Genomic DNA, 26,041 nt, shown 5'->3' on the forward strand with positions numbered 1-26,041 from the left:
AAGATTTGTTTTATGTAGCCTATATATAGAACTTATGGTTGAGCACAACATGGAAATGCCTACTGATGTATTTGAAATTATTGACCTGTGACACTGTCTTTTTGTCAATACTGATATCACAGATTTTTTAAAGGAACAGTATGTAAGAAATGTATATCAATTAATCATAAAATGGCCCTGATATGTCACTAGACATTAAAAAATCATTTTCATTTCAAAAACTTATATCACTGACAACAGTGGTCTGGCCAGGATATTGTCATTTAAAAAGTGGAGTTGCAGCCCTCAACTGATGTTTATGTTGACATTTTGTGTATTGGCCACCAGTTGTGTGATTGCAGTACCAGTTTTAGCCACAAGTTTTGTTATTGCAATACCAGTTTTGGTCACAATCCTACATACTGTTCCTTTAATATTACATATCAGACATAACCTGCTCTTATTCATGTCACACTACTTCCTGTCCGGTTGCTTTGAAGATAAAAGGCATTTTTTTGTCTCACTTGTCATGTACTGTAATGTTATAAAAACCTAGATGACATAAATTGGGTTTAAAATTTAAACATGGCCTGAGGAGACAACATGGTTTTGTTCATAGCGTGTCTGAATCATGCAATAAACATGGCTCCTCAGTGGGAATGTCTTTAAAATATTAATCGCAGAGCAACAAATTTAGATGTCCTTTGATCACCAGCTTCTTTCACAACTTCTCAAATTACAGGAGATGCATGTTTCTTTGCGTAAATGCAAACTGAACCCAAGAGCTTTAATGCAGCAAAATGTGATGGACAGATGCTGAGGGAGGCTAAAAGAATGATAAACATCTGTATTTCAGAACCACATATTGTGTTTGTCTACGACAAATATGATCAAAGCAAACAGAAATTGCTGCTGCATGCAGCATTATGTATTATTACACAGCATATAATCAAAATGAGATTAAAAAGGCGAAAACTCAGTCCATTATTCTTCACAGGTCATTGAAATGGTCCCACAGCTATCTGAGAAAATACATTACTTCCTATTTATAAACAGTTCTACTGTAATTGTGACTGGCATATTTCAGTTGCTTATTTTGTGACAATTTTCCATTCTTGCACATTATAATTGTATTTAAAGAAATAGACTGGAATAATTGGCTCACCTTCATGTAAAAACATTACAGAAGTCAAATATGGTACAGGTTTGCTCTCAAGATGGTAATTTGACATGCGAGAATCAATTAGTGATGTCAAACCTACACCATGGACGCCATTTTCAATGTGAAAATTGAACTTGATTGATATGGCCACTATAAACGGTCACTATTGTGTGAAGATTCAACTTTTGGGTGGAAAGGCAACCTATTTTTTTGGTAAACTACTCCTGCAGATTCAAAAATGCCATCTGAAGAGGCACACAGGCTATAACTTGTTCACCCTTCAATTTAAGGTCCAGTTTCCGACTGCGTTTATCCATTCCTTTCTCTGAAACCGAGGTTGTCGGGTTCATCCTCAGAGTCAGAAACTAAAAGGCCACAGTCATTTGCAGCACTGCAAAAATCACATGTACAAACAAATGAAGAGAACATTTCTCTCCGAGTCAGCCGTTTGCTCGCACAGGACGTCATTTAGTCATTATTTGTGTGACCATGGAGACGGCGATTAGAAGAACGTCTCTCGGCACAGAGGACACGTGGATTTGTTGCTGGATGTGAACCATTTGTACTGTGGAATGAAAGGAAATGGAAACAACCAATCAGTAAAAAGCGAGGAATGTTCTTCTAGACCATTCAAGGCTGCACATTTTCCCGATTTTGAAATATCTGCAAAATTGCAGTAATAAATTGAGACAGATTCACGATTCAGGACCTCAATAGAAAGAAAAAAAATCATTCGGCTCCTAAGTGTGCAGCTGACCTTCAAAGGTTTAAAACCTTTGAAGTAAATGGGGTACATTGTCACATCCAATAATGTCCTATAAAGTCGACATGAAGTCGAAATTGAGTATTAATATCCTTAAAACACTCCTGGTTTGTTGTGTATAAATCACAGTGATTTCAAAGAAAAGAAAATGTAATCTTTTATTTTGCTCTTTCTCTAAAACAATTTTTATTTTCATTGACGTCATCAAGCATTCAGTTTATCATCCCTTCATATTTTTCCTTCCTGAATATCCGGTTTAATTCCAAATAACCAAATGTCTTTACATGGAATATGGGCAGTAAAATATTTCATGTTTACTTAAGATCTTATAGATTCAGGTATAAATTCATATCTAAACATATAAATGCATTAAAGCAACACTTAGTACTGCCAATATTTTTAAAACACTGCCTGAAAATAACCAAAAATCCAAGTGGGAGTTTGTGTGTACTGTATGGCACTCACCAGACAGGCGGAGTGGAACTTCTTCTTGCAGGTACGACAGGCTTTCTTTGGCAGCGAGTAATTGGATCCATGGATGACAGAGAAGCAGATCATACAGTCCTCAACCCCCTCGAAACGCTTGTCAACATTGTTTTTCCACAGAGACAGACCCTCAAGGATACTTCCATTCTAATCACAGCCAAAAAACAAGTTTTCAAATAAGAGAATTCATTTAACAGTCATTTACTTAACGCTTGACAAAATAACACGGAAAGATTTTTTTAGATGTAAAGGAATGGTCCAAAAATTCCTACACAATTTTTATTTATCTGTGAAGATTAACTTGTTGGACAAAATGTGTAAGTGTCCTTAACTTATGTTAAATTTGCGATCATCCAAAAGTCTATTTGGGAAAAAATCAAATAGTCTTTTTTGGCGTGGGAACCAGTGTCCTGCTAAATTTCGGGTTGGCCTACAAAAATACATCATCCCTGCAGCACTCTATGTCTGGGACAAAAGTAAAATAAGGTGGGGCTTGTCCCACAGTTATAATAACCACAACAACACTATGGGGTTCCGGTACCTGGTGTGTGAGGTACGTGCTGAGCTGAAGCATCCAATTGCGCCACTGCTGTACGGCCACGCCCACTCTCCGCCCACTTTCCACTGAGATTGATCCGAGCGGGTAATTCTGAGGCAGCTGAATCACCAGCTCTATAAAGATATCATCCACCGAGTACGTGGCGATCACCTCCCGTGTAGTAGAACGTGCTTTTACCTGAGATTAGAAAAGATGTAGATCAGATCACAAAACTGCCAATAAACAAAAAAAAACACGCAAGAAGATTTCGATAGCTGCTCACCGTCATGTTTTCAAAAGTCAATGTGCTGGACTGCACAGACGCGATCTCCTGCGCAGACAACACGCTGCTGACGTACTTGCTTGTGAATTTATCCACAATGCTGAAGACACGTTTCTCCTGGCTGTTCCACCATAGGCGCACCATCGCCGGCAGGTCCTTCAGTGCTCCGTAGTATACCGAACACGCCAGATGAGGAACTTCCAACTGCAGACCTTCGGTTTCTACAACACACATACGCTTAATGAGATGTCATACTATACCACACAGATAAACTCACAAGATTTGAGATATAACGCACTGCGGGGAGAGAGAGACAGGGTCTCTGTGAAGAAGGTCTTTGGTTCTCTGCTTGAGGTTTCTGCTGGTTGGCCAGGCAGTGATGGGATCTCTGGCATCAGTCGAAACAAATGCAGCAGAAGTTTATGAAGGGATCGAGTCTTTTTCCAGTGCAGAGAGTACTGAGCTCGCAGCTAGAATACAAAGACAAATGTTTAAGTTGATTTGACTCTTTTACTAAAGTAAATTGGTGGTACTTGTGTGTATTAACATTATTTTATAACATGGTATTAGCATGGTACATTTTGGTCATTTTTAATCCTTACAAACAAAACAATATAAACATATCAACATAAAACAATGATATAAATAATTATCACCATTTTATATAATAGTTTCCCAAAGAATACCATGGTATTAACATTTTACATATACAAAGAAAACATGATAATATGTTTTACCCATTTTTTCACCTTTGGTCATTTTAATTACCTTTAAAAGGGCATATATTATGAACATATTTACAAGATTTAATATTAGTCTCAATTGTGCCCAGAATGTGTCTGTGAAGTTTCAGCTAAAAAAATAACCAACAGATCATTTTTATAGCATGTCCAAAATGCCCCAGCAGTGAGCGCTTTTAGTTAAAATAGATCTGATTCCTGTAAACACAGTATGAAACTATAATATCTCACTATTGATATATGGCGAACAGCATACAACTTGCTGACTGTTGGAAATTTTAATGCAGGACTGTCAGTCAGTAGCAGTGGGTGGGGCTTTATCAGTGTGATGTCAAATTAACAAGAGAGTCAAAACAGCATCTTTAAAGGGATAGTTCGGCCAAAAATGATATTAAACCCATGATTTACTCACCCCCAAGCTGTCCGAGTTGCATTTGTCCATCGTTTTTCAGACAAACACATTTTCGGATATTTTAGAAAATGTTTTAGATCTTTCAGTTGATTAAATGTAATGTTACGGGGTCCACGACCTTCAAGTCCAAAAAAAGTGCGTTTATCCTTCACAAATTAAATCTAAACGGCTCCAGGATGATAAACAAAGGTCTTCTGAGGGTAATCCGCACGGTGTTGTTGTAGAAATATTCATATTTAAAACTTTATTAACGAACATAAATATCTTCCGGTAGCGCCGCCATCTTAGTCGCGTCCGCATTCAGGATGAGAGCTTACGCAGCTTACGGAGGTTACTCTGCTGCTGCTCTGTGCCCCCGCCCTCCGAATTTGTCATACGTCACTAAGAAAAGTGCATACACTACGCTAATACTCTCTCCTGAATACAGAGGAGTCTAAGATGGCGGCGCTACCGGAAGATATTTATTTTCGTTAATAAAGTTTTAAATATGGATATTTCTACAACAACACCATCAGAGGGTTCTGATTACCCTCAGAAGACCTTTTTTTATCATCCTGGAGCCGTTTGGATTTAATTTGTGAAGGATGGACGCACTTTTTTGGACTTGAAGGTCGTGGACTATGGGTGGATCACGTAACATTACATTTAATCAACTGAAAGATCTAAAACATTTTCTAAAATATCCGAAAATGTGTTTGTCTGAAAAACGATGGACATATGCAACTCGGACAGCTTGAGGGTGAGTAAATCATGGGTTTAATATCAAATTCAAAAAAGTGGTTGTGTTTACACACTGCCCACACGCTTATGTTCAAACACCTTGTAAAAGTGGATTTTGCATAATAGGTGCCCTTTAAGTTTGAATGATAATGCACTTTATATAATAAAACATTTGCCATACAAGCCATGTGTCTTACAAACAGAAACAACCGACTACAGAAACAATCACAATCATTTAGGATCAGTGATTCGATACCAAAATTTGTGTGCATGATAGATCTTTTAAAGCCTCTAGCACACTCCATTAAAATGAGATCAGTGGAGCAGTTATACGTGTTATTTATGAGCTATATTCTACTCACATGTGACGAAGAAGCTTTAAAGAAAGTGAGAAGGAGTTTCCATGCCAACAAATATCCCAGAATGCAGCAGTGCTCCTCACTGAGAGGCTGAACCACGGCAAACTCGCCCACCTGCACACCACCCAGAATATTCTCCAGCAGCTCCTCTGTACTAGTAAGGATGCTCATTAATGCTGCCGGAGGAGATCTAAACACAACATCAACAATACATCATGTTTTTGCTATTATGTAGTGTACATAAATTTAAGGTTTTGAATTTAAAGGTAGGCTGTTGGTCCAGAAGGCTTGTCTTACAGGCATGGCTCCTCCCCATCTTCATCTTCAGATTTAGCCCTGGCACTCTCGCTGTCGCTCTCCGGCAATAGAGGCATCACCCTGCACGATATGAAGACGTCAATCGGATTTTATTCTTAAACTTCACACGCTCCTCCTGAGAGGAGATTATACCCAGACTTATTCATAAACTTATAAGACAAAACATTTCAGCAAAGGCTTCCAGGAGATTACAGTAAACCCAGTGTAATCTTAAATCATGCTACAATCTCCTGCTGCAATATAGAGCATTAGTTTCTATTACACTTATAATTATGTTCTCAACCTACTTTCGAAACAAAGCAACTTGCAGGAAAGTCCAATATGCATTTTGCAGTCTCCGCAGAACAAGCAGAGAACAAAAACTAACAGTTTCAAATGCTGATCAAGACTTTATGGTAAAGTTCTGTATACTGTTCCAGTTAGTTACAGTAATAAGGCAACTAAGAGAGCTTGCAGCAAAAATAGTTGTAATTCAATTTTAATGGCCATTACACATGAAACTCCCTGTTCAAGACATAAACTGTGTAAGCTAATGTCGCTTTAAAATGCAGGGTAGGCATTTTTTCCAGCAAAGTTTTTGTTTTGCAGAAAAGTCTTTTTACATCCTAATAGAAGTCATTAAGTAAACTGGTCTAGATATATTTATATAAATATCTTCTGTGGAAGGCGCAGGCCAATATGCAATGACTGCCTGTCAAACTATACATTTGCATACCTCCATGCACCCTGCAAAGACATTTTCTAAAATGACTCAAATTGTGTTTGTCTAAAAGATGATGGATACATGCATCTCGGATGGCTTGAGGGTGAGTAAATCATAGGAAAAATTTTATTTTGTGCTAAATTATCCCTTTAAGGCAAGATGATATTAATTATGATGTTTGTGTCAATGTCAGTGGGCTAGTTGTAAGTGACCATTGGGCTTATTTTGTTATGCAGATCTGGCAACCCTGGACATGCAAACGAGCAAGAATTAAATTCAAACAACAGCTACCTTATCTTTCTCCTGAACCAACAAAACAGGAAAAAGGAAAAGAAAAGCAGTCTAAAAACGGCTGCGTAAAATACACTTTTGGATCAAGAAAGAGCTAAAAGCAGAATGCATTCATGTATTTTGCATTGATCCACTTTTTTTGAAAAATATGCCTATTTTCCAGCTCCCCTAGAGTTTAATATTTGATTTTTACCATTTTGGCATCCATTCAGCCGGTCTCCAGGTCTGGCGCTACCACGTTTAGCATAGCTTAGCATAATCCATTGAATCTGATTAGACCATTAGCATTGCGCTAAAAAATAACCAAAGAGTTTTGATATTTTTCCCATTTAAAACTTGACTCTTCTGTAGTTACATTGTGTACTAAGACCGACGGAAAATTCAAAGTTGCGATTTTCTAGGCGATATGGCTAGGAACTATACTCTCAAACTGGTGAAATAATCAAGGACTTTGCTGCTGTAACATGGCTGCAGCAGGCGCAATGATACTACGCAGTGCCTGAAAATAGTCCCCTGCTACTGAAAGTAACCAAGGGGACTATTTTCGGGCAGTGCGTAATATCACTACGCCTGTTATTTTTTTAGCGCGATGCTAATGGTCTAATCAGATTCAATAGATTATGCTAAGCTATGCTAAAAGTGGTACAGCAAGACCCGGAGATCAGCTGAATGGATTCCAAAACGGTAAAAATCAAATGTTTAACTCTTTTATATAAATGATTCTCCATCAGATGTCTATATTTTGTAAACACAGAATGAATAAGAGAAAAATAAGAGCTGTAATTTACTTATGCAGTATACTGTATACAGCAAGCTGTAAAGGGCGAGCTTTGAAGACTAGCAGGGGTGAGAGAGTGTTCAACAGGGTCTGCACGGGCTCAGGCAGGTTGCTTCTCTGATCGGCCACGAACCGAGGAGGAAGTTTGTTGTGTGTGAGGAATTCCACTGGAATATAAGTGAGAGCTTCCCCGACCGCCCTCAAGACGGGCATGGGAAATGACGGATCGTCAGGCTCTGTAAAATCCACTGAGATGAAAGAATGACATGTTAACAGCCATGTTTTATTTTAAAACGATGTAAACGATCTTTTGCTAAGGCAAACTCACGGGGGATTTTAATAAGTAGAGGAAGCAGAAGGTTGAAAATTCCCTCCATAAAGAACTCATTCCATTCAGATTTCAGATCTGGAGGTAGTAGCTCCACCACACCAGCAGGGGGCGATGTGAAAAAACGATTGAGTCTCACGATCAGCTCGCAGTTCTCGCATACAAACAACTGCACCCAAGGATTCCAGAACACGCTGCTGTTTTCACTAGCGGTCTGCAAAAGACACAATCACACGATTAGTAATTATGACATTCGGTGTCATGCGCGCACCGTGGTTGTCAGGGTAAGCGTGATTAATTATGAGATCTGCCATACGTGTAAAACATCAGATGTTATTTACACCTGATATATTAAAATGTGACCTGTTTAAAATGCAGATTTGATTGGGCACCGGAGTGGAAATCTCTTAAAGGTGGAGGAGAGTGCTCTTCTGCATACAAACAATTTGAATGAAGAAATCTCACCTCAAGCCACGCCAGCATGGAGCACAGCAGAAGATCCCATTGGGTGTTTGCCAAGACAGTGGGAGAATATTCGACCAACCAGCACAGAAAACGCATCATCTCTACAGTCAATGAGAGCTCTGCAGCTGAAACTTTCCCAAGGTCACTATAAATCAATACAGTGAAAATGGCATTGGTATAAAATGGTATACATTTTGCAGATGCTTTTACCCTATGGCATTCAAGCTATACCCTAGGAATCGAACCCGCAATCTTTTGTACAGCTAATGCAATCATCTGTCAATTTTCTCCTGGTACAGCATTGCATTAGCAACGCAAAAGGTTATGGGTTCGAATCCACATACTGAGTGGCACAACTACACCTGGATCATGTGTGCCAACTGCAAGGGCATGGCTCTGATGTGATAAGCATTCACAGAGCTGGCATACCTGTTGAACAGAAACCATTCCTCTCTGCTGTTCCTCCATGCAGCGATTGTGGCAATGATAAACAATATGGCCGATAAAATCTCATCCTCTACAGGAGTGTCAGCCTGCAGACAGCAATGCACCACAGCCAGACACGCCCGCATGCCTACGCACACAATAACATTATACAACATCAGTTTAGTTTAGCGTGACTGAGGCTGTTCAGCCTACATGACTCATGATGTGCACCGTGTGTATGATATTAATCTTACGGTGGATGCAGTCGCTTTCTCCGTCCTGCCAGTGAAGAAGCTCTGCGAGGCACAGTGCGACAAGCGATTCTCTCTCTTCATTGGCTAGAAGTGGACACAAAACCTGCAACGTGCTCACACTGTGATCTGTGAGGGGAAAGAAGCTGAGACGTACACAAACCAAGAAACAGAATTAGCAAGAAAGGCTCAGTCTGGGTGACTTTTAGATGAAAACAAATCATGAAAAATGATTAGCTTAGCCTTGTGCCAGATATACAGACTTCTTTTCAGTTAACTCTTTCACCGCCATTGACGAGATATCTCGTCAATTAAGAGAAAACGCTTCCCCGCCAATGACGAGATTTTCTGTCTTTCGGCAATACCGCTATTATCCACCAGGTGGCGCCCTTCCGCAACATTTTAAACCCGGAAGTATTGCCCTATGGCAAGCGGCTGCATGTCCGTGTCTGTTTTAAAGATCGCTCTGAATGGGATCTCTATGAAAAGTTCGTCACAAAAATGGAATTATCTCTGCTTTTTGCTCAAAATGTGGTGTTTTTGCAGAAACATACCCATATTCAAAAGCTGATTACAAAAGAACCACTAAAGGTAGGATGAAACGGGTTTTTTTTTGAAAGCAGAGGGTCTGTTCTTTCATTTGGTACATTGTATGTTTATATTTTTAAAGAAGAACATTTTCTGGAAGGCATTAAACTTTGGTAAAAATCATGAAAAACGCTGGCGCTGGCTGGCAACTTTTTTAAAAAACGCTGGCGGTGAAAGAGTTAAACATAAACATGAAATTTGATATTAAAATGCTGTCATGTTATCTTCCAATTTAGGGGTCATGTTGAAGCTCCATAAAGCACACACATCCATCATTAACTCTTTACCCGCCATTGACAAGTTATCTTGTCAACTAAGAAAAAACACTTCCCTGCCAATGACAAGTTTTAACGGCAATCCATTTTTCCACTATTATCCACTAGTTGGCGCTCTTACCCAACTTATAAAACTAAATCATCTGCGGATCTAAAAGCAGTAATTACTCTGTGTATGTTTTATGCTGCATTTACACCAGCCACGGTAGAGGCATCAAGCGCGAGTGATTTCAATGTAAAGTCAATGTGAAGACACGTTGACACGCGTCTGGAGGTCCTGCGGTGCGAATAAGGCATTTAGCGCAGTGTGGTAGACGCGATTCTGCCTCATTCGCGCGTCTAGTTCGCACAAATGGCACGCATTGAGCGTCTGTCGCAAACGGTGCTTTTTGTGCATTTTGAATTTAACGCAAATTTTTTTAACCTTGGCGGATTTTCGCGATGCGTTAACCAATCAGGAGCCTTCTTGCTGCTGTGGTAAGTTGTACATACACATTTCACTTTTGAGTCACTTAACGTTTATCGACTCGCGCAGTTTATTTTCATCCTATTGAAAGGGGACCAAATACAAACCAGTAACTCTCTCGATAAATGCAACATCAGCCATCTTGCAAACAGACAACCGCATAGCACTTGCCCCTCCCACAAGAAGCACATTTCGTCCTCTGATGCGCGTCAAATGCTTGATTTTTCCGCGCGTCTACTGCACTCTAGACGCACAAATGCATTCAAACTGTTCAGACGGCAAACTAGGCGCGGTAGGCTCAATTTTGACCCCTCAAACGCGGTTGGTGTAAACGCAGCATTAGTCATCATTCTGAATTTGATCTTTAACAAAAGTCCTTTACAAAAAATCTATTGAAAACTGATGAAAGACAAGGGACAAGAAATTAACTCAATGTAAGCACACATCAAGTGTGTTTATACGTGTGTGTACATCAGCTCACTGGCTGAGGTGATACCATCACATCAGCATATGCTGTTTCCTGCACAACTGCAGCAGTTTGGAGAAACATCTACAGAAAATCTACCACCTATAGGCACTAAAATAGATTATTACAGTTACGAGAAAACACCAATTATCACATCTGAAAAACAGCATGACACATGGTTCTGGAAATACCTTTCCACACTGCTGTATAAACTCTTGATGTCACATGGGTCCGTGTTGTTATTGTGAAAGTATTTTTCCAGAACCAGTGACCAGAGAGAGCCTTCTTCCTTTGACCTGTGATCAAAGAGTTATTCAGTTTAATGATTTAGATCTAAACTTTTATATATTTTATTATGTTACTCCTTAATTCTAAATGATCTTAAATGTTTTCCTTTCTGGACTATATAAAGCACTGAATACCCACCATGTAAAAAACATCTAAATGAGGTTATGGGTGATATTTGAATGACTTCACCTTGTGAAAAGTGTTTCTTTGATAGAGTTGTTGTTCTGGATTGTCTCCTCTAAGCTCCAAGACTGCAGGAGGTTGTGATATTCAGACACAATGTTGGGTGAGAGCTCCATTTCTTCACACCATTGAAGTGCATAGAGAATCTCTGAAACTACACAAAACCAATACAAAGTCACATACATGCAGCTGACCACATGGTCTGGTATAACTAAACAAAATTAACCAATTACTTAATAACTGACTGAATGCATGCATGCATGCATGCATGAATGAATACCTAAATACAGCTTACCTATATGTGTAAGTTCAGTCATTTCTGACAAGTCTGCCGCCACCTGCTGGTCATCAGATGATGTTGCAGTGTGAATGATTCGGCCCAGTAATGCACTTGCACAAAGGTGGGCAGGCAGTCTGTTAGACACCTTGGATTTCCATACATCCATGATGGGATATTCGCCCGTCGCTCTGAGACGGCCACACAACAGAGGGCGTTTCACCCACTGCAGAGATACACAGAGACAAATGGCATCTTTTGTTCAACACACAAAATCAAAAACACCAGAATATTCCTTATTTACTTTTAAACTGAGGAAGTACCCACTTGGTCTATCTGCTATGTTTCAATGTTGTCACATGTGATTGGCTGTTTACCTGAGGGGGCAGAGCCCGTCTGATGCGGCCCCATTCCTCTTCAGAAGGGGCGAGACAGCTGATAAACTGAGGCAGGAGACACCTGCTCTTCTGGGCTGAGGCGATCGTCTGAGTGAGACTCTCCACCGCTTGTACCAGAACCTGCAAACTGTGACATAACAAACCAGACAGAATAGTTCATTTTTTTGAATTTTTGTCATTGCACTTTCAGTGGTGAACGCAGTGTAAAGAGAAGGTCAAACCTTTTGACCGTCAGCGGTGCAGTGAGCAGCTGGTTTTTAACCCAGATCGCAACACTGTGGAGGAGGGTGCCCTGTGTTAACCCTGCACCCAGATGAGTGATCAATGAATGAACTCCTGCAGTGTAAGCACGTTTCAGCTTCAAAAGCAGCGCATCTGTAGATCAGTCAAGAAACATACGCAAGAAAAGTTCAATTAAACCATTCGATTCTCCCATAATAAAACAAATATATAAACTTTTGCTGGAAAATGATTCAGCAACTTAAACACTGTTGGTATCTACCTGAGAGGTGTGTAATGGTTTGGTCTTGAGCACACATCTGGAAAACTGTTAAAAGAAGTTCTTCAGCAGACGACAGCAACAGACAGCCCTTAACTGATGAGAAGAAAGTGGCCGCCACATCGGAGATAAACGACACCAGAGGTTCCATGTTTCCGGCGTCCGACATGCCCTTCGCTTCCGACAATGTGCCGTGGAGCTTGTCAATAATCTTCTCCACATAAACCTTACCTATGAGAGGCTCTGTAGAAAACAATTGTTAAATATAACATTTATTGTGAAAGACAAATATGTGCCGTTGTCTGTGAAATCCAGGCTAAAGTCTCAATCGAATTCTGAGATGGGGAGCATCAAAGTTTCATTTCATGACCTTACTCAGTCAATATTAAATACATTAAGGTTTATTAATACAAACATACATACACAACTTTCTTGACTAGAGTTTATATAAATTTAAAAAATGTTATTTCAATTTTATTTTTTCTAATTTATAGCAACTCCTCAGTAGTCAAGCAAGTTGAAATTAATTGTAAATTCAAGTTGATTCAACTGAAACATTTAAGTGCAAAAGGCATTTTTAAAGTCTAGTGCTTTGTTTTAAAATATCACCAGCTTAAGTCATGTTCAATCCAGCATTAAAGCCTAAATAAGAAATTTTTCATTGGGAACCAAGAAATAACTTTTTTTTATAATGAAAGATTACCGTATTTTCCGGACAATAAGTTGCACTTTTTTTCATAGTTTGGCAGGTACAGTAACTTAGGTGCGACTTACACGTCAAAATTATTTCATAAGAACAAAGAAAAACCATTACCGTCTACAGCCACGAGAGTCCGCTCTATGCTGCTCTTGTATTTATGTAATTCAATGGATTCAGTGATGCGGAAGGACCTTTTTGAACTTGATTTGGCTTGTCGTGTTAATTTAGCCTATTCAACCTACCAGGTATGTTCTGTATGCTATTGTGTATCATGTTAATAACTGTTTATGTTACTTTATTTGCTATTGTTTAGTTGAATAACTTTCCAAATTAAATATCTGTTCTTCGGCTTAGAAATAATTTTCTAAATAAATTATGTGTAATAAAAAATATATGTTTTTTCCTCTTCAAAACGCATTTTTGACTGATGTGACTTATACTCCGGAGCGCCTTATAGTCCGGAAAATACGGTAGGTTAATAATAATAGTTAGCATCAATGAATAGCTATGTATACATATTAAATTTTGGCTCACCGTTATTATGTTGCTGGGACAAAGCGAGACTGATGAGAGGCCAGCCATGTGCATGATGGGAGGACAGAAGAGAGGGCGAGAGGGATGATGAAGGAGGTCCACGCAGACCCATTGCACAAAGCTCTTCAGCAAGACCCACCAACCTCTCCCCCAAAACAGACCCTCTGAGCCAGCCAACACACACTTCTAGACGAACAGAATCTGTACATGCCTGGGAAAGAGACAGGAATATTTATTTACTACACCAAAATCCTAACTTTTTAACTTTTAGTAAAAAAAATTTTTTAACTTAAAACACAGCATACCTTTTGAATAAGCTGAAGAATCACACCCCAATTCAAATCCCTCTGTTAAGAGACAAAAAAAAACATTTAAAAAAATGTGCGTTTTTTAGCATTTGGTATACATTTTTGCATTATAATGCATAACAACTATACATTTTAGTAGTAAATGCATTCCCTGGGTATCTCTGATCTTGGCTCTACAAGCACAATGCTACATCAGTTTAGATACAGGAACATGTTTTATGCTTTATGTAACTTATATCAATGTTAATGATTACCCTAGCTAGCATATACAACAAAGCTAACACATGTCTTACACTGATATGATTGAGGATCAGAGTCTTGTCAGTACTGGAGCTGCAACAGCACAAGGAACTGAAGACCATGTCTACCAGGAAGTCTGTGTCCTTTCTGCCATCCTGTTTTAACCACAAAGCTACTCTCTTCAGGAGGAAATTAACGGCTGGGTTCTCAGCTAATGGCCCGAGCTCTGAACCTGCTTCAGGCTTTGTGTCCTCTAGCTTTAGGAGCACCTGGAACACCTGAGGTTTCGGAAACGCCCCGAGCAGTTGAGACAAAAACCTCAGGTGCCTTTCCGAGTCACGTTCGCTCACGTAAACCATGTTGAGCTCTGCCAGCTGGCAAACCAAATCGAGCAAGTGCCCGTTTCTCAAGGGACAATCTTGTTTCTCCTGCTCATCTGTGGGCTCCACCAATGAGGCTTCCTTTTGAGGTTCCTCCCCTTGGACTTTTTCTTCCTGGTCCATGAAGCAGATTTTTACTGTTTTCTTCTTCTTCTTGTGCCGTGTAACGGCTCTGCTGTTCGGGTTCTGCATAATCTGTAGAAGCAATGCGATGCCTTCAAGGGCGGTCTCATGGGCATCTTCGGCATCAACGAAACGCGTGCACAGTCGACCCAGACCCTCCCAGAAGTCCGACAGCAGCCTCTGGAAGACCGCAGTGTCTTTTCCAGTCACCCGCTTTTCCCAGGACAACAGCATATCTGAGACCTGAGAAAAAAGAGGGCCGGCCTGCAGCGATGGGTTCTCCAGGGCTTTATCGATCAAAGGCAGGAGCTGTGAACAAAGAATTCAATGCATCATTTTTTCACTATGATATTTCACAGAGAAATATGGTAGAATAAATGTCAAGCTTATGTAAATTTACTTATAACTGTGCAAATCTATGTCAATAATTGACTAGGAATTAATGAAACCATCATATATAGAGCTCAAATACAAAAAGTAAAAAAAAAAAAGTGCACAAAAGAAGAATTGAATGAACAACAGCGGGGTGTACATCATGGTGCAAGAGTTTTATTACTCGGTTATAGGAGATTTAGGATATTGGCCAAATTGTTAAGCCTTTTTACAGACTTTTATAAATGGGTAGATTTGTGAGAGTTTTGCAGCGAAAGACAAATTTGTAAAATAGCATAGTATTACAAACCTGTTCTGAGATTAGCATGTTCTGGATGCTTCGATGCTCCTGATCATCTCCAGCGTTTTGGAGCATGATAAACCGCAAACACTCCATTGTGGCAAAAACAATAGCAGCACTTTCTGAAGGACTGGATGTGGCACGCTCGCTCGATAACCTGAATTAAATATTTATATATATATAAAAAAATAAGTGTGTATAAAGCAATTTAATAAATAATAAAAGAGGTCATGCATTCTCGAAGTACCTCATACATTGTACTGTAATGTAATAAAACCAAAACAATTTTACTGCACAAATTACAAATATAAAAATTTATTATAAAAACGTGAGACTCTGACCCCTGAATGACTGATGTGAGGAAAATTCTAGAGAAGTCCAGGTTGGGCTGTGTGACCTCTGCTGGCAGTTTGCTGATGAATGGGAGCAGGTTTGGGTGCAAACTTGTTGCCAGACCTCGACCTCCTTCTTTCAGTAGCACCCAAAGTTTGGGCATCACACCCTTCCTAGCATTGACATGCGTCCAACAGTTCTGCAATAACAAAGATACTGTTCAGTAAACTGACAGTGAGATACAAAATGATGCAATAACATGTCTATTATTTCACATCTATTTTATTACATTAAAAGATTAGTCAATTTTCTTTAAAAAATCCAGATAATTTACTCACCACCATGTCATCCGAAATGTTGATGCTTTCTTTGTTCAGTCGAGAAGAATTTATGTTTTTTGAGGAAAACATTCCAGGATTATTCTAATTTTAATGGATTTTAATGGACCCCAACACTTAACAGTTCCCAACCGAGGCATAAGGGTCTTATTTTGAAACGATTGTCATTTTTGGCAAGAAAAATAAAAAAATATGCACTTTTAAACCACAACTCCTCGTCTTCCTCCGGTCGTGTGACGCGCCAGCACGACCTCACGTAATACGTCATCACGTCAAGAGGTCACAGATGACATATCGAAACTACGCCCCAGTGTTTACAAGTGTGGAGAAAAAGGACCTTTCAGACGTTGTTGTATGTCGAATTATACAAATTAATGTCTTTGTGGCAGTTTATTGTTTAAAATGGTCCACAAATATGCGTTTCATATATGTAACATGTGACCTTTCTACGTCACTACGCAATTATGTGAGGTCGCGGTGGCGCGTCACACGACCGGAGGAAGATGAGAAATTGTGGTTTAAAAGTGCACATTTTAATTTTTTTTGCCAAAAATGACAATCGTTTAGCTAGATAAGACCCATATGCCTCGTTTGGGATCGTTTAGAGTACTTTGAAACTGCAATTTTAAACTGCATTAAAACTGTTAAGTGTTGGGGTCCATTAAAATGAGAAAAATCCTGGAATGTTTTCCTCAAAAAACATAATTTCTTCTCGACTGAACAAAGAAAGACATCAACATTTTGGATGACATGGTGGTGAGTAAAGTATCTGGATTTTTTTTAAGAAAATTGACTAATCCTTTAAATGATATAAATTATACAGTAGGATAAATGTGGGTTGTGTTACAGCTGTAAAAATGGGACCTGTTTTTATATTCACACCCATGTGTCATCACTCACCTCAACACAAGACAGAATATGAAGGACCGCTTCCCACAAAGGAGGCAGCACCATCGGGTCTGTGTCATCAATTGACAACAGGACAGCAGAGCACGCCCGGGCCGCCTCAGCCTGGATCAACTGGGGTGTGTGACCACACATTGTGGCTATCACCTCAAAGAAAGCCCCTCGAACCTGAAAAACAAAATCAAATCCAACTGAAAACACCCAAAATAACTAGGGCTACATTGTGCCCTAACCAGCTATGAAGAGTAATTTTAACTCTAAATGCAAAATAATATTGCACAAAACGGAAAAAAGTTAGTTTTCAAATAAGAGAAGTGGAATTCTGGACCAATGAAATTTCACAATGGGCGGAGTTATAAAACCAAATGTCCCGCTCACCTGTGGGGATTTGTGTTTGCTGTATTTCCAGAACTTCCCCTGTGCAATGAGCTGAGCCAATCGCTCCTTTAGCGAATCTCTGTCCTGCTCAGGTAAAACACTCAGCAATCTCTTGAGGGCCAGCAAAGAGCTGGTCAACAGACGTATATACTTTGACTCTCTCTCTTCATCTGGCACACTCCTGCACAAATAAAATATACATTTTATATATACTATAAAATTAAAATAAATTACAAAAAACACAGCTATGCCCTAAAAAATTAAACACAGTTTAACCAAAAGTTGCAATTAAGTGGATATATTATGTACATATTATACTTACTGAGGGTCACTAAGCGTGTCCGCTGTTTCTTTTAACAAATTGTCTTGAAGAACCTGAAAATCAGAAGACATCTTTTTGTCCAGTTTTACTAAGAAACGCATTGTATTTATCTACTTCTTTTGGTTTTTTGCATTTAAACCAACACTATAGTGTGGTTCATCTTACATTCAGAACTTCATCTTTGCAGAAGCTGATGGCCTCAGGCTGTTTGTTTAGTGGAAAGGCGGCGTTAAAAGCAACGCTTGCAGCTGAGGCCGCTGGCGAGTATGTGTCACACTGAGAAATGAGCCAGTGACCCATGATGCTTTTCAGGTAGGGAGCAAGATTCCTTTTGACTTTTAAAACCAGCTGCTCTAAGGCCTGCTGTGTGGCTTCTCGCACACGACGGTCATGGTCCTGATAAAAAACAGATATAGATTACTGTGCACTGACGTAAATAGACAACTGTGTGTAAGTGTGGTGGTGTAGAGATGCTGTCGTACCACTGATATTCGGCAGTATATGCGTGGCCAGTACGGAAGAACACCTTTCACAATATCAGGCTCGCGCTTTTGGCACATCGCTCCAAACTCCTGGACTGCCTGAAACACAAAACAACCAGCATTTATGGGACAATTTAAGCACTGAATTGAAAGATTTTAGTCATGTGTATTGCTCGCCATGTCAAAATATGTGTTCGTTGCATCATGTGAACAATGTGCATCATGCGTCTTTTCAAAATACGTGCCTGCTGCACACGTGTCAAAAGGGTTTATGATAAAAGAGATGCAAAATACTAAACTCTGATTACACATGAGATTAAGCGAGTATCTGGCAAACGTGAGCATCTCTTTTATCATAAACACCTTCGACACATGTGCAGCAGGCACCTATTTTGAAATGACGAGCCACACACATGACGTGACGAGCTTCGCATCTTGAACCCTCAAAAAAGAAGTCACCGGCTGCCACTGATCATAACACTTAATTTGATTTATAATAACACTGTGAGACAGTCTGTACCTTTAATTTGGTAACTGCATCTCTCTTAGACAGCTTTCGAAGAACCAAGCGGAAGTCTGCATCAACCAGATTGTCTATCTCTTCAGCTCCCTGGACAGCAGGCACGTATCCCGGATCATTGGAGGTGGAAACACCGAATCCGACGAAACCAGGTACAATGCCGCTCTCCCTCGCCAACAGATCAGCAGCTCTGCCGCTGCTGGAGGGCTAAAAAAGAAAACACATGATTGATGTTACACATCCATCTGATCTGACCTGTATACAGCCATTACACATATCAATAGTCCTATTATTACACATCAATAGTTTACCAACTAACCTTAATGTTAATGAACTAATGCATGCATGATTATACATGAAAACATATGATGTCACATACATAAAGAAAAAAAAACTAATATATTTTTTAAATGTATTATAGTAATGAATTGTAGCATATTACAACACTCTGTAATGTATACTACAGTATTTTGCAGCAATAATAATAGACAAATAAATTAGCTATTATAACTATAGATAAACTGTATTAAAATACTGTTGTATATGTTAACATTTACTATGGTAAGATTCAAAAACCCAACAATATCTATACATTTTACGACAGTTTACTGTAGCAAATACTAAAGTATATCACATTACGCAACAGACTTCAACGAAAAACGTGACGTCAACGAAAAACGGCGAATCTACCTTCATCTTACATTTTCTATAAAACAGAGACCAAAATTACTTGTAACTATATCAGACAGGAGATATCTTGATGGTTTATTATAGTGTTATGTAGTCTGTAATACTGTCATCATTTACAACACTGGCCAGTTTTAATATGTCAAATATGTTCATGTTTAGCGTATTAATCTATCGTTTAATTGACGTGGCTGGTCGCAGTAAACGAGTTTATCAGCTGAACAACATGTTTCATTTTTCTTACCCGAACATTTCCTTTCGTTCTCTGTTTATTTTTGCCACCCATGCTGATGTCGGCTGAGCCTCTTTTCCTGACTTCTGATGTGAAGTCACATTAACGTCGCGCAGTTATTGCGTCACGCTTACGCACATTTTATGTGCCCAGTCTCCCGTACGGTACACGCGTGTTTTATCGGCAAAGACAGGTATGTCACTTTTGTTATGCGAGCATTTTGTTGTCATATGATTTAACGGTTTATTTATTGCATTTAATATATGTCTTTCAGTCTAAGAAATAAGTTAGTTCCTCGCGTGTTTTTAAACGGTTGTGATATGTTTGTGTCCATGAAAAGTAGAAACGTTAGTGTAGTATTTCAGTCTTTACTTTAGTAAACTGTAATTCCTAGATATTATTGTGTTTTGAACCTTACCATAGTAAATATTTAGGTATTATTACGGTGTTTCTTACAGTTTATTATTTCACTATAGTATGCTACACTGTCTAATACTATATATCACGTACAATGGCATGCTACAATTGTCTAAATTTTACTATACTTCAGTATTTTTTCATGTGTGTTTTGTTCAAAAGGAATGATGGGCGATGACGTGGAGCGTGTGTTGATCCAGCTTCAGGATGAGGGGGGTGAGGTGCTGGGTTCCCCTTTTGATGTACCGCTGGACATCACCCCCGATAAACTACAGCTGGTCTGCAATGCACTTTTACAGAAGGTACGTGCTAAATGTTGTGGCAGTCCTTTTTTAAAGAAATATGGTGGTATATGTTAGTATGTACTATAACTGTAGTACAATTCCTAGAAAGTAAATACTGTAATTGTTGTACAATCTAGTAAATACTAAAGTATTCTACAGTAGTTTTTTTTAATGTTTAAGTCATGTCCATACTAAAACTATCTAGAATATCTATCAAGATCAATGCGTCTGTCCAAAACCCCTTTAAAAATATTTTATAAAAAAAAACCCAGCATAAAAACAAAAAAAAAGTGTTATTACACCATTATAAACCATCATCTGTCATATTTTTGTCTGACCAAAGGAGGAGCCTTTGCCGTTCCTGTTTTTCGTGAAAGATGCAGAGGTGGTGTCGTCTCTGGGTACCTGCGTACAGACTCTGGGTCTGGAGACCGAGCAGGTGCTTCCCGTGGTGTACCAGCCACAAGCTGTGTTTCGGGTTCGAGCCGTGGCTCGATGTACCAGCTCTTTGGAGGGCCACACAGAAGCGGTCATCTCTGTGGCTTTTAGCCCTACGGGAAAGTGAGTCGATTATTTGATGCAATGTTATTTTACATATAGAGGTATAGACTTAACATTATATATGCATATAGCAGACGCTTTTTTCCAAAAGCAGCTTATTGTGGATTGGGAATCAAACCTTTACACTGCTTTGCACTTCTATCACAATGTTCTGCCAGTTAAAGGCGGGGTGCATGATTTTTGAAAAACACTTTGGAAAAGGGAGTCGGGCCAAGTACCAAAACACACTTGTAGACAATCAGCAGTTAGGTGCGTGTCTACTTACCAACAATGTTGCCTGGGTTGCGTATATGTGGGGCGGGTCTATCAAAAAAAGGTCCAGATACTATTAGGGTAGGGGCGTGTTTGTTTAGGTGATTTCAAATTACAACGTTGGCTTTCAAAGATCATTCACCCTGCCTTTAAGTTACACAATCATCAGGGTGTATGCATCCACAAAGTATTTTTGTGTTACTCAGATATCTGGCGAGTGGATCTGGAGACACAACAGTGAGGTTTTGGGATTTGACTACAGAAACTCCACATTACACAGCCAGAGGTCGGTTTATCTCTGAAATGTTATGAAATGCAGTACACCTGTGTTTTGAATCATGCACCTGACATTCTGTTTGTCATGTCTTACAAGGCCACACGCACTGGGTTTTATCCATCGCTTGGTCTCCAGATGGCAAAAAGTTAGCATCAGGGTGCAAAAACAGTCAGGTGAGCTTGTTTTGTTGACTCTGTTGGCATTCCAGTATGTCATAAGTCTCTTAAAGGGGACATTTCACAAGACTTTTTTTTAAGATGTTAAATAAATCTATGGTGTCCCCAGAGTATGTATGCGAGATTTTTGGTACAAAATACCATCTAGATAATTTATTATACCATGTTAAAATTGTCACTTTGGGTGTGAGCCATTTTGGGTGTGTCTTTTTAAATGCAAATGAGCTGATCTCTGCACTAAATGGCAGTGCCGTGGTTAGATTGAGGGGCGGTATTATCCCTTTCTGACATCACAAGGGAGCCATTTTACAATGACCTATTTTTTCACATGCTTGCAGAGAATGGTTTACCAAAAATAAGTTACTGGGTTGATCTTTTTCATTTTCTAGGTTGATAAAAGCACTGGGGACCCAATTATAGCACTTAAACATGGAAAAGTCCATTTTTATGATATGTCCCTTTTAAGCAATAAGGTCTAAATATTGGTACCTTTCCAGATCTTCCTATGGGATCCAATCACAGGAAACCAAATAGGAAAGACTTTGACGGGACACACCAAGTGGATCACCTGGCTGTGCTGGGAACCACTGCACCTGTGAGTGTTGAAAAATCCTAATATGAATTATGGCAAATAACCGCTCAGTTGTAGGTGAACATGTAACAATGATGTAATCACGTTGTAGATAATTATTAACATTTTCATTCCGATACAGGAACCCAGAATGCCGCTATTTAGCTAGTTCCTCTAAAGACTGCTCAATTCGGATATGGGACACAGTTTTGGGCCGATGTGATAAGATCCTTACGGGTCACACGCATTCTGTGACCTGTGTGAAGTGGGGTGGTGATGGACTCCTGTACACCTCATCTCAGGACAGAACTATTAAAGTGTGGCGAGCCAAAGATGTAAGAATATAATATAATATAATATATATAAGTTTTAATATAAGTTTATTGTACATAAATGGTGTATAAAATACACTTAGGGGCAGTTTCCCGGACAGGGTTTAGATTAATCCAGGACTAGGCCTTAGTTGTATTAGTACATTTAAGTAGTTTTTACAAATATACCATAAAAAAAAACATTAAAGATGTGCGTCTTGAGACAAAACAATGATACTAATATATGTTAAGATACGTCAGAGCAAGATGTTTTTAAATTAAGGCATCTCAAACATAAGATAAGCCCTGTCCGGGAAATCATGTCATATTTAGCCTTTACCTAATTCACCCCTCTCATAATTTATATTTTTTATGTAAAAGGCTTCTCAACCAATGAATACATGCCTCTGTCCATACTTTAGGGGGTTCAGTGTCGGACACTGCAGGGTCACGCTCACTGGGTGAACACGTTGGCCCTCAGTACAGACTATGTTTTGCGCACAGGAGCGTTTGAACCAGCCACCGCCACCATTAACCCTAAGGATCTTACTGGCTCACGTATGTGTGTTTGTATACACACTTTTCAGCAACAGTGACCCTGGATTTGATTTATATGTTCATGTAAATATATGTGATTGTATCTGTTTTGCGCAGTGGAAGAGATCAAGGAGAAAGCTTTGAAGCGATACAACGACGTCAGAGTGAGTGTGACCCGTTTCTAACCCGTATACAGTATATGGACCTAGATCTTGAATACAAACATGTGAGCTCTGTTGTCTTTGTCTAAAGGGTGAAGGTCATGAAAGGCTAGTGTCTGGTTCGGATGACTTCACAATGTTTTTATGGAACCCAGCGGAGGATAAGAAGCCAGTGGCCCGTATGACGGGTCACCAAGCTCTTGTCAATGAAGTGCTTTTCTCTCCAGACACACGGCTCATTGCCAGCGCGTCCTTCGATAAGTCTATCAAGATCTGGGATGGAAAGACTGGCAAGTAAGGACACATTTGGTCATTGTTTGTCTACGTTTGGAATAGCCAATCTATTTTCACTATTTCTGCAGTATGTAGTACATATACTGTGCATAGTAGCCACTGGTATTTTGATAATGCAATTAAATTTATTTCAATCATACAATGAAAATGCTAAAAGAGCACGCATGTGAATTTATTTTGGTGTCTGGGTCAAGTTTGGAAACCCCAGCAATAAAGCACATTGTGTTGTGTAGTACATCTTATAATGCAGTGTGCTCGACTTTACCATTTTCCATTTGATAAATGAACTGGAAATATCTGGAAATAATATGATATTTATTCTCTTTTATTACTCAGAGGCTATTAGATATAAGTCTACATACTAAGTAATAACCATAGACTGTATAAAACACAGACGTAGTGACGTCACCCTAAGGTTTCTGAAGAGCATTTATGAAGCCCAAAGTGGGCGGAGCCAGCCGTCCTCATCTTCGCAGCATGGAAAATTATCAAAGAATCGGAACGTGCGTGGAGCTGAAGGGCCTGGTTGCTGAAACCACGCCCGCCTAGCTCGACGTTAGTGACAGCAGCAGCAATTCACCTGTCACTCAAGTAGCCACGCCCTTAATTATACAGAACTTTAAGGCTTAAAAGGAACATAGCATGAAAATCAGACTTTTTCCATGTTTAAGTGGTAAAATTGCATCCCCAGTGCTTCTATCAACCCAGTAACTTAGTTTGGTAAATCATTATCTGCAAGCATGTGAAAAAATGGCTCATTGAAATTTAGCTCCCCCTGTGATGTCAGAAGGGGATAATATTGCCCCTTAATCTAAACTATCCAACTATTTAGTGCAGAGATTAGCTTATTTGCATTTAAAATGATATAATAAATTATCTATATGGTATTTTGAGCTAAAACTTCATTTGTACCACGCTGTAAACATTTATATCTACTATGAACTTGGGCATTTTAACATGGGGCGGTCAATTCTCGAGGGGAGAAGTCAATGAAATCCATTTAAGTCACTTCTGTTCTGTGTTGGCTTCACCAGAAAGACTGGAAGGTTGCACCTCATGCTGCATTTCCAGCAGCAAGCACTAGGGGGCACTCACGTGACATCAACATTTATTTCATTGCAATAGCCATTTGATTACAGATGAAACTAGCATTCATGTACTAACATGCATGTCATTGCATTTTTAGAAGAGTATGAGTGTATAAAACTATTTTCAAATGCTAATTTATTTTTCTTTGCCAATGTTGTGTAGGTACCTGACATCATTACGGGGTCATGTGGGGCCGGTGTACCAGGTGGCGTGGTCCGCCGACAGCCGTCTGCTGGTGAGTGGCAGTAGTGACAGCACTCTGAAGGTGTGGGACGTCAAGACAGCCAAACTGACCGTAGATCTGCCGGGCCATGCTGATGAGGTAAACACTGAATGCATTTCAGCTCCAATGAAAATTAATTTTTATTTAAATTTTATTCAAATTTGTATTCAATTTAATAAAAATTATTAATTTGATTAAATCCAGTTATATTTATTTACAATGGAATATTAATGTAATAATTATTTAGATATGATATAAAATAATAATAAATCACCAAAGTTTAGCACATTGTATTTATATATTAAATATAATTCCTCAGCTTGCAATTTTTGCTACAAACAATGAATTAAACTCAAAAACTACCTTGAGTCACTTTGGATAAAGATGTCTGCCAAATGCATAAATATAAATGTTTTGCCAGGAATCAATGCATTATCAACAACATGGCAACACATTAACAATATACTGTAAAGCCCAAACTGTTTTATTGTTCAGGTTTTTGCCGTCGATTGGAGTACTGATGGGCAGAGGGTGGCCAGCGGTGGGAAGGACAAGTGTTTAAGAATGTAAGTTAGGCAGGCCTACATCAGTGTGTTTATGTAAACAGATTGTTTATATCGACTCTGCACAAGCACAGCATTATTCATCACACCACCTGGCACATTATCTTGTTTTTCCCTTTAGATGGAGGCGGTAGCCACAGAAACCAGAGCTCTTTTGCTCTGCATGCAACGGCCAATCAGGTGCCTCGATGCAACCACTGATGGTCCACCACACAGGACAACAGACAGCAGCGTCAACGCAAGAAACATCGACTTAATCACTCAACATAACAGGCAGCTTTACTGTTGCTGACAAACATAGCACTCTCTGATGTTGTCGTCAACTAGATGGCAAAAATAAGATTATATGGTGCCTTTTCTGGCCTGATGACATATGGCGTCACGCTGCTCGTGAGCGATTGCCCCGTGGAATCTGCAGCCAAGATGGCCTGGTTTAATCTATGTAATCTTTCCTACACACACCTTATTTGTAATTAACTTAATCCCTAATGCCGTGATACAGGCGGCATTAACTGAGTCTGTTCCAGCAGAGAGAGATAACCAGCAGCGTCACAGCGGACCACGCTACGTCAACAGAGATGTTTTCTCATTACGAGCAGTAAAAGAAATGTGATGGGATACAGGTCGTGTTTGTGTGTGGGTTTCTTATCTTGAATTAGACACCGGTGTTAATGCACAACACATTTAGCCATGTGTCGTTTGGGCATTATGATGCACACCCAAAGGG

At 39.4% G+C, this 26,041-nt stretch overlaps 2 protein-coding genes across 2 annotated transcripts; one reads left to right on the plus strand and one right to left on the minus strand.

The window, feature by feature from the left end:
• Nucleotides 1–811: 811 nt before the first annotated feature.
• Nucleotides 812–19,724, minus strand: ltn1 (listerin E3 ubiquitin protein ligase 1). The gene is made up of 30 exons (XM_065290662.1): nucleotides 19,611–19,724; nucleotides 18,680–18,886; nucleotides 18,160–18,258; nucleotides 17,843–18,073; nucleotides 17,678–17,730; nucleotides 17,356–17,536; nucleotides 16,972–17,145; nucleotides 15,742–15,932; nucleotides 15,410–15,557; nucleotides 14,278–15,036; nucleotides 13,982–14,023; nucleotides 13,677–13,887; nucleotides 12,446–12,685; nucleotides 12,165–12,318; nucleotides 11,923–12,070; nucleotides 11,564–11,771; nucleotides 11,275–11,422; nucleotides 10,989–11,093; nucleotides 9,006–9,148; nucleotides 8,755–8,899; nucleotides 8,326–8,470; nucleotides 7,861–8,074; nucleotides 7,543–7,780; nucleotides 5,740–5,820; nucleotides 5,446–5,632; nucleotides 3,510–3,681; nucleotides 3,212–3,432; nucleotides 2,932–3,126; nucleotides 2,370–2,537; nucleotides 812–1,706 (listed from the first exon to the last, which is right to left on the minus strand). The coding sequence occupies exons 1-30, from the start codon at nucleotides 19,650–19,652 to the stop codon at nucleotides 1,644–1,646; spliced, it is 5,313 nt and encodes a 1,770-aa protein (XP_065146734.1). The 5' UTR covers nucleotides 19,653–19,724; the 3' UTR covers nucleotides 812–1,643.
• On the plus strand, nucleotides 19,716–25,936 carry nle1 (notchless homolog 1 (Drosophila)). Its single transcript, XM_065290663.1, has 13 exons — nucleotides 19,716–19,791; nucleotides 20,178–20,317; nucleotides 20,643–20,860; nucleotides 21,319–21,398; nucleotides 21,486–21,562; nucleotides 22,063–22,160; nucleotides 22,279–22,471; nucleotides 22,870–23,005; nucleotides 23,102–23,148; nucleotides 23,237–23,439; nucleotides 24,691–24,850; nucleotides 25,247–25,317; nucleotides 25,436–25,936. Exons 2-13 carry the CDS (start codon nucleotides 20,180–20,182, stop codon nucleotides 25,446–25,448), a joined length of 1,434 nt encoding a protein of 477 aa, XP_065146735.1. The 5' UTR covers nucleotides 19,716–19,791; nucleotides 20,178–20,179; the 3' UTR covers nucleotides 25,449–25,936.
• Nucleotides 25,937–26,041: the final 105 nt, after the last annotated feature.

The sequence above is a fragment of the Paramisgurnus dabryanus genome, chromosome 10 (genome assembly GCF_030506205.2).
Source record: "Paramisgurnus dabryanus chromosome 10, PD_genome_1.1, whole genome shotgun sequence".
NCBI lineage: Eukaryota > Metazoa > Chordata > Actinopteri > Cypriniformes > Cobitidae > Paramisgurnus > Paramisgurnus dabryanus.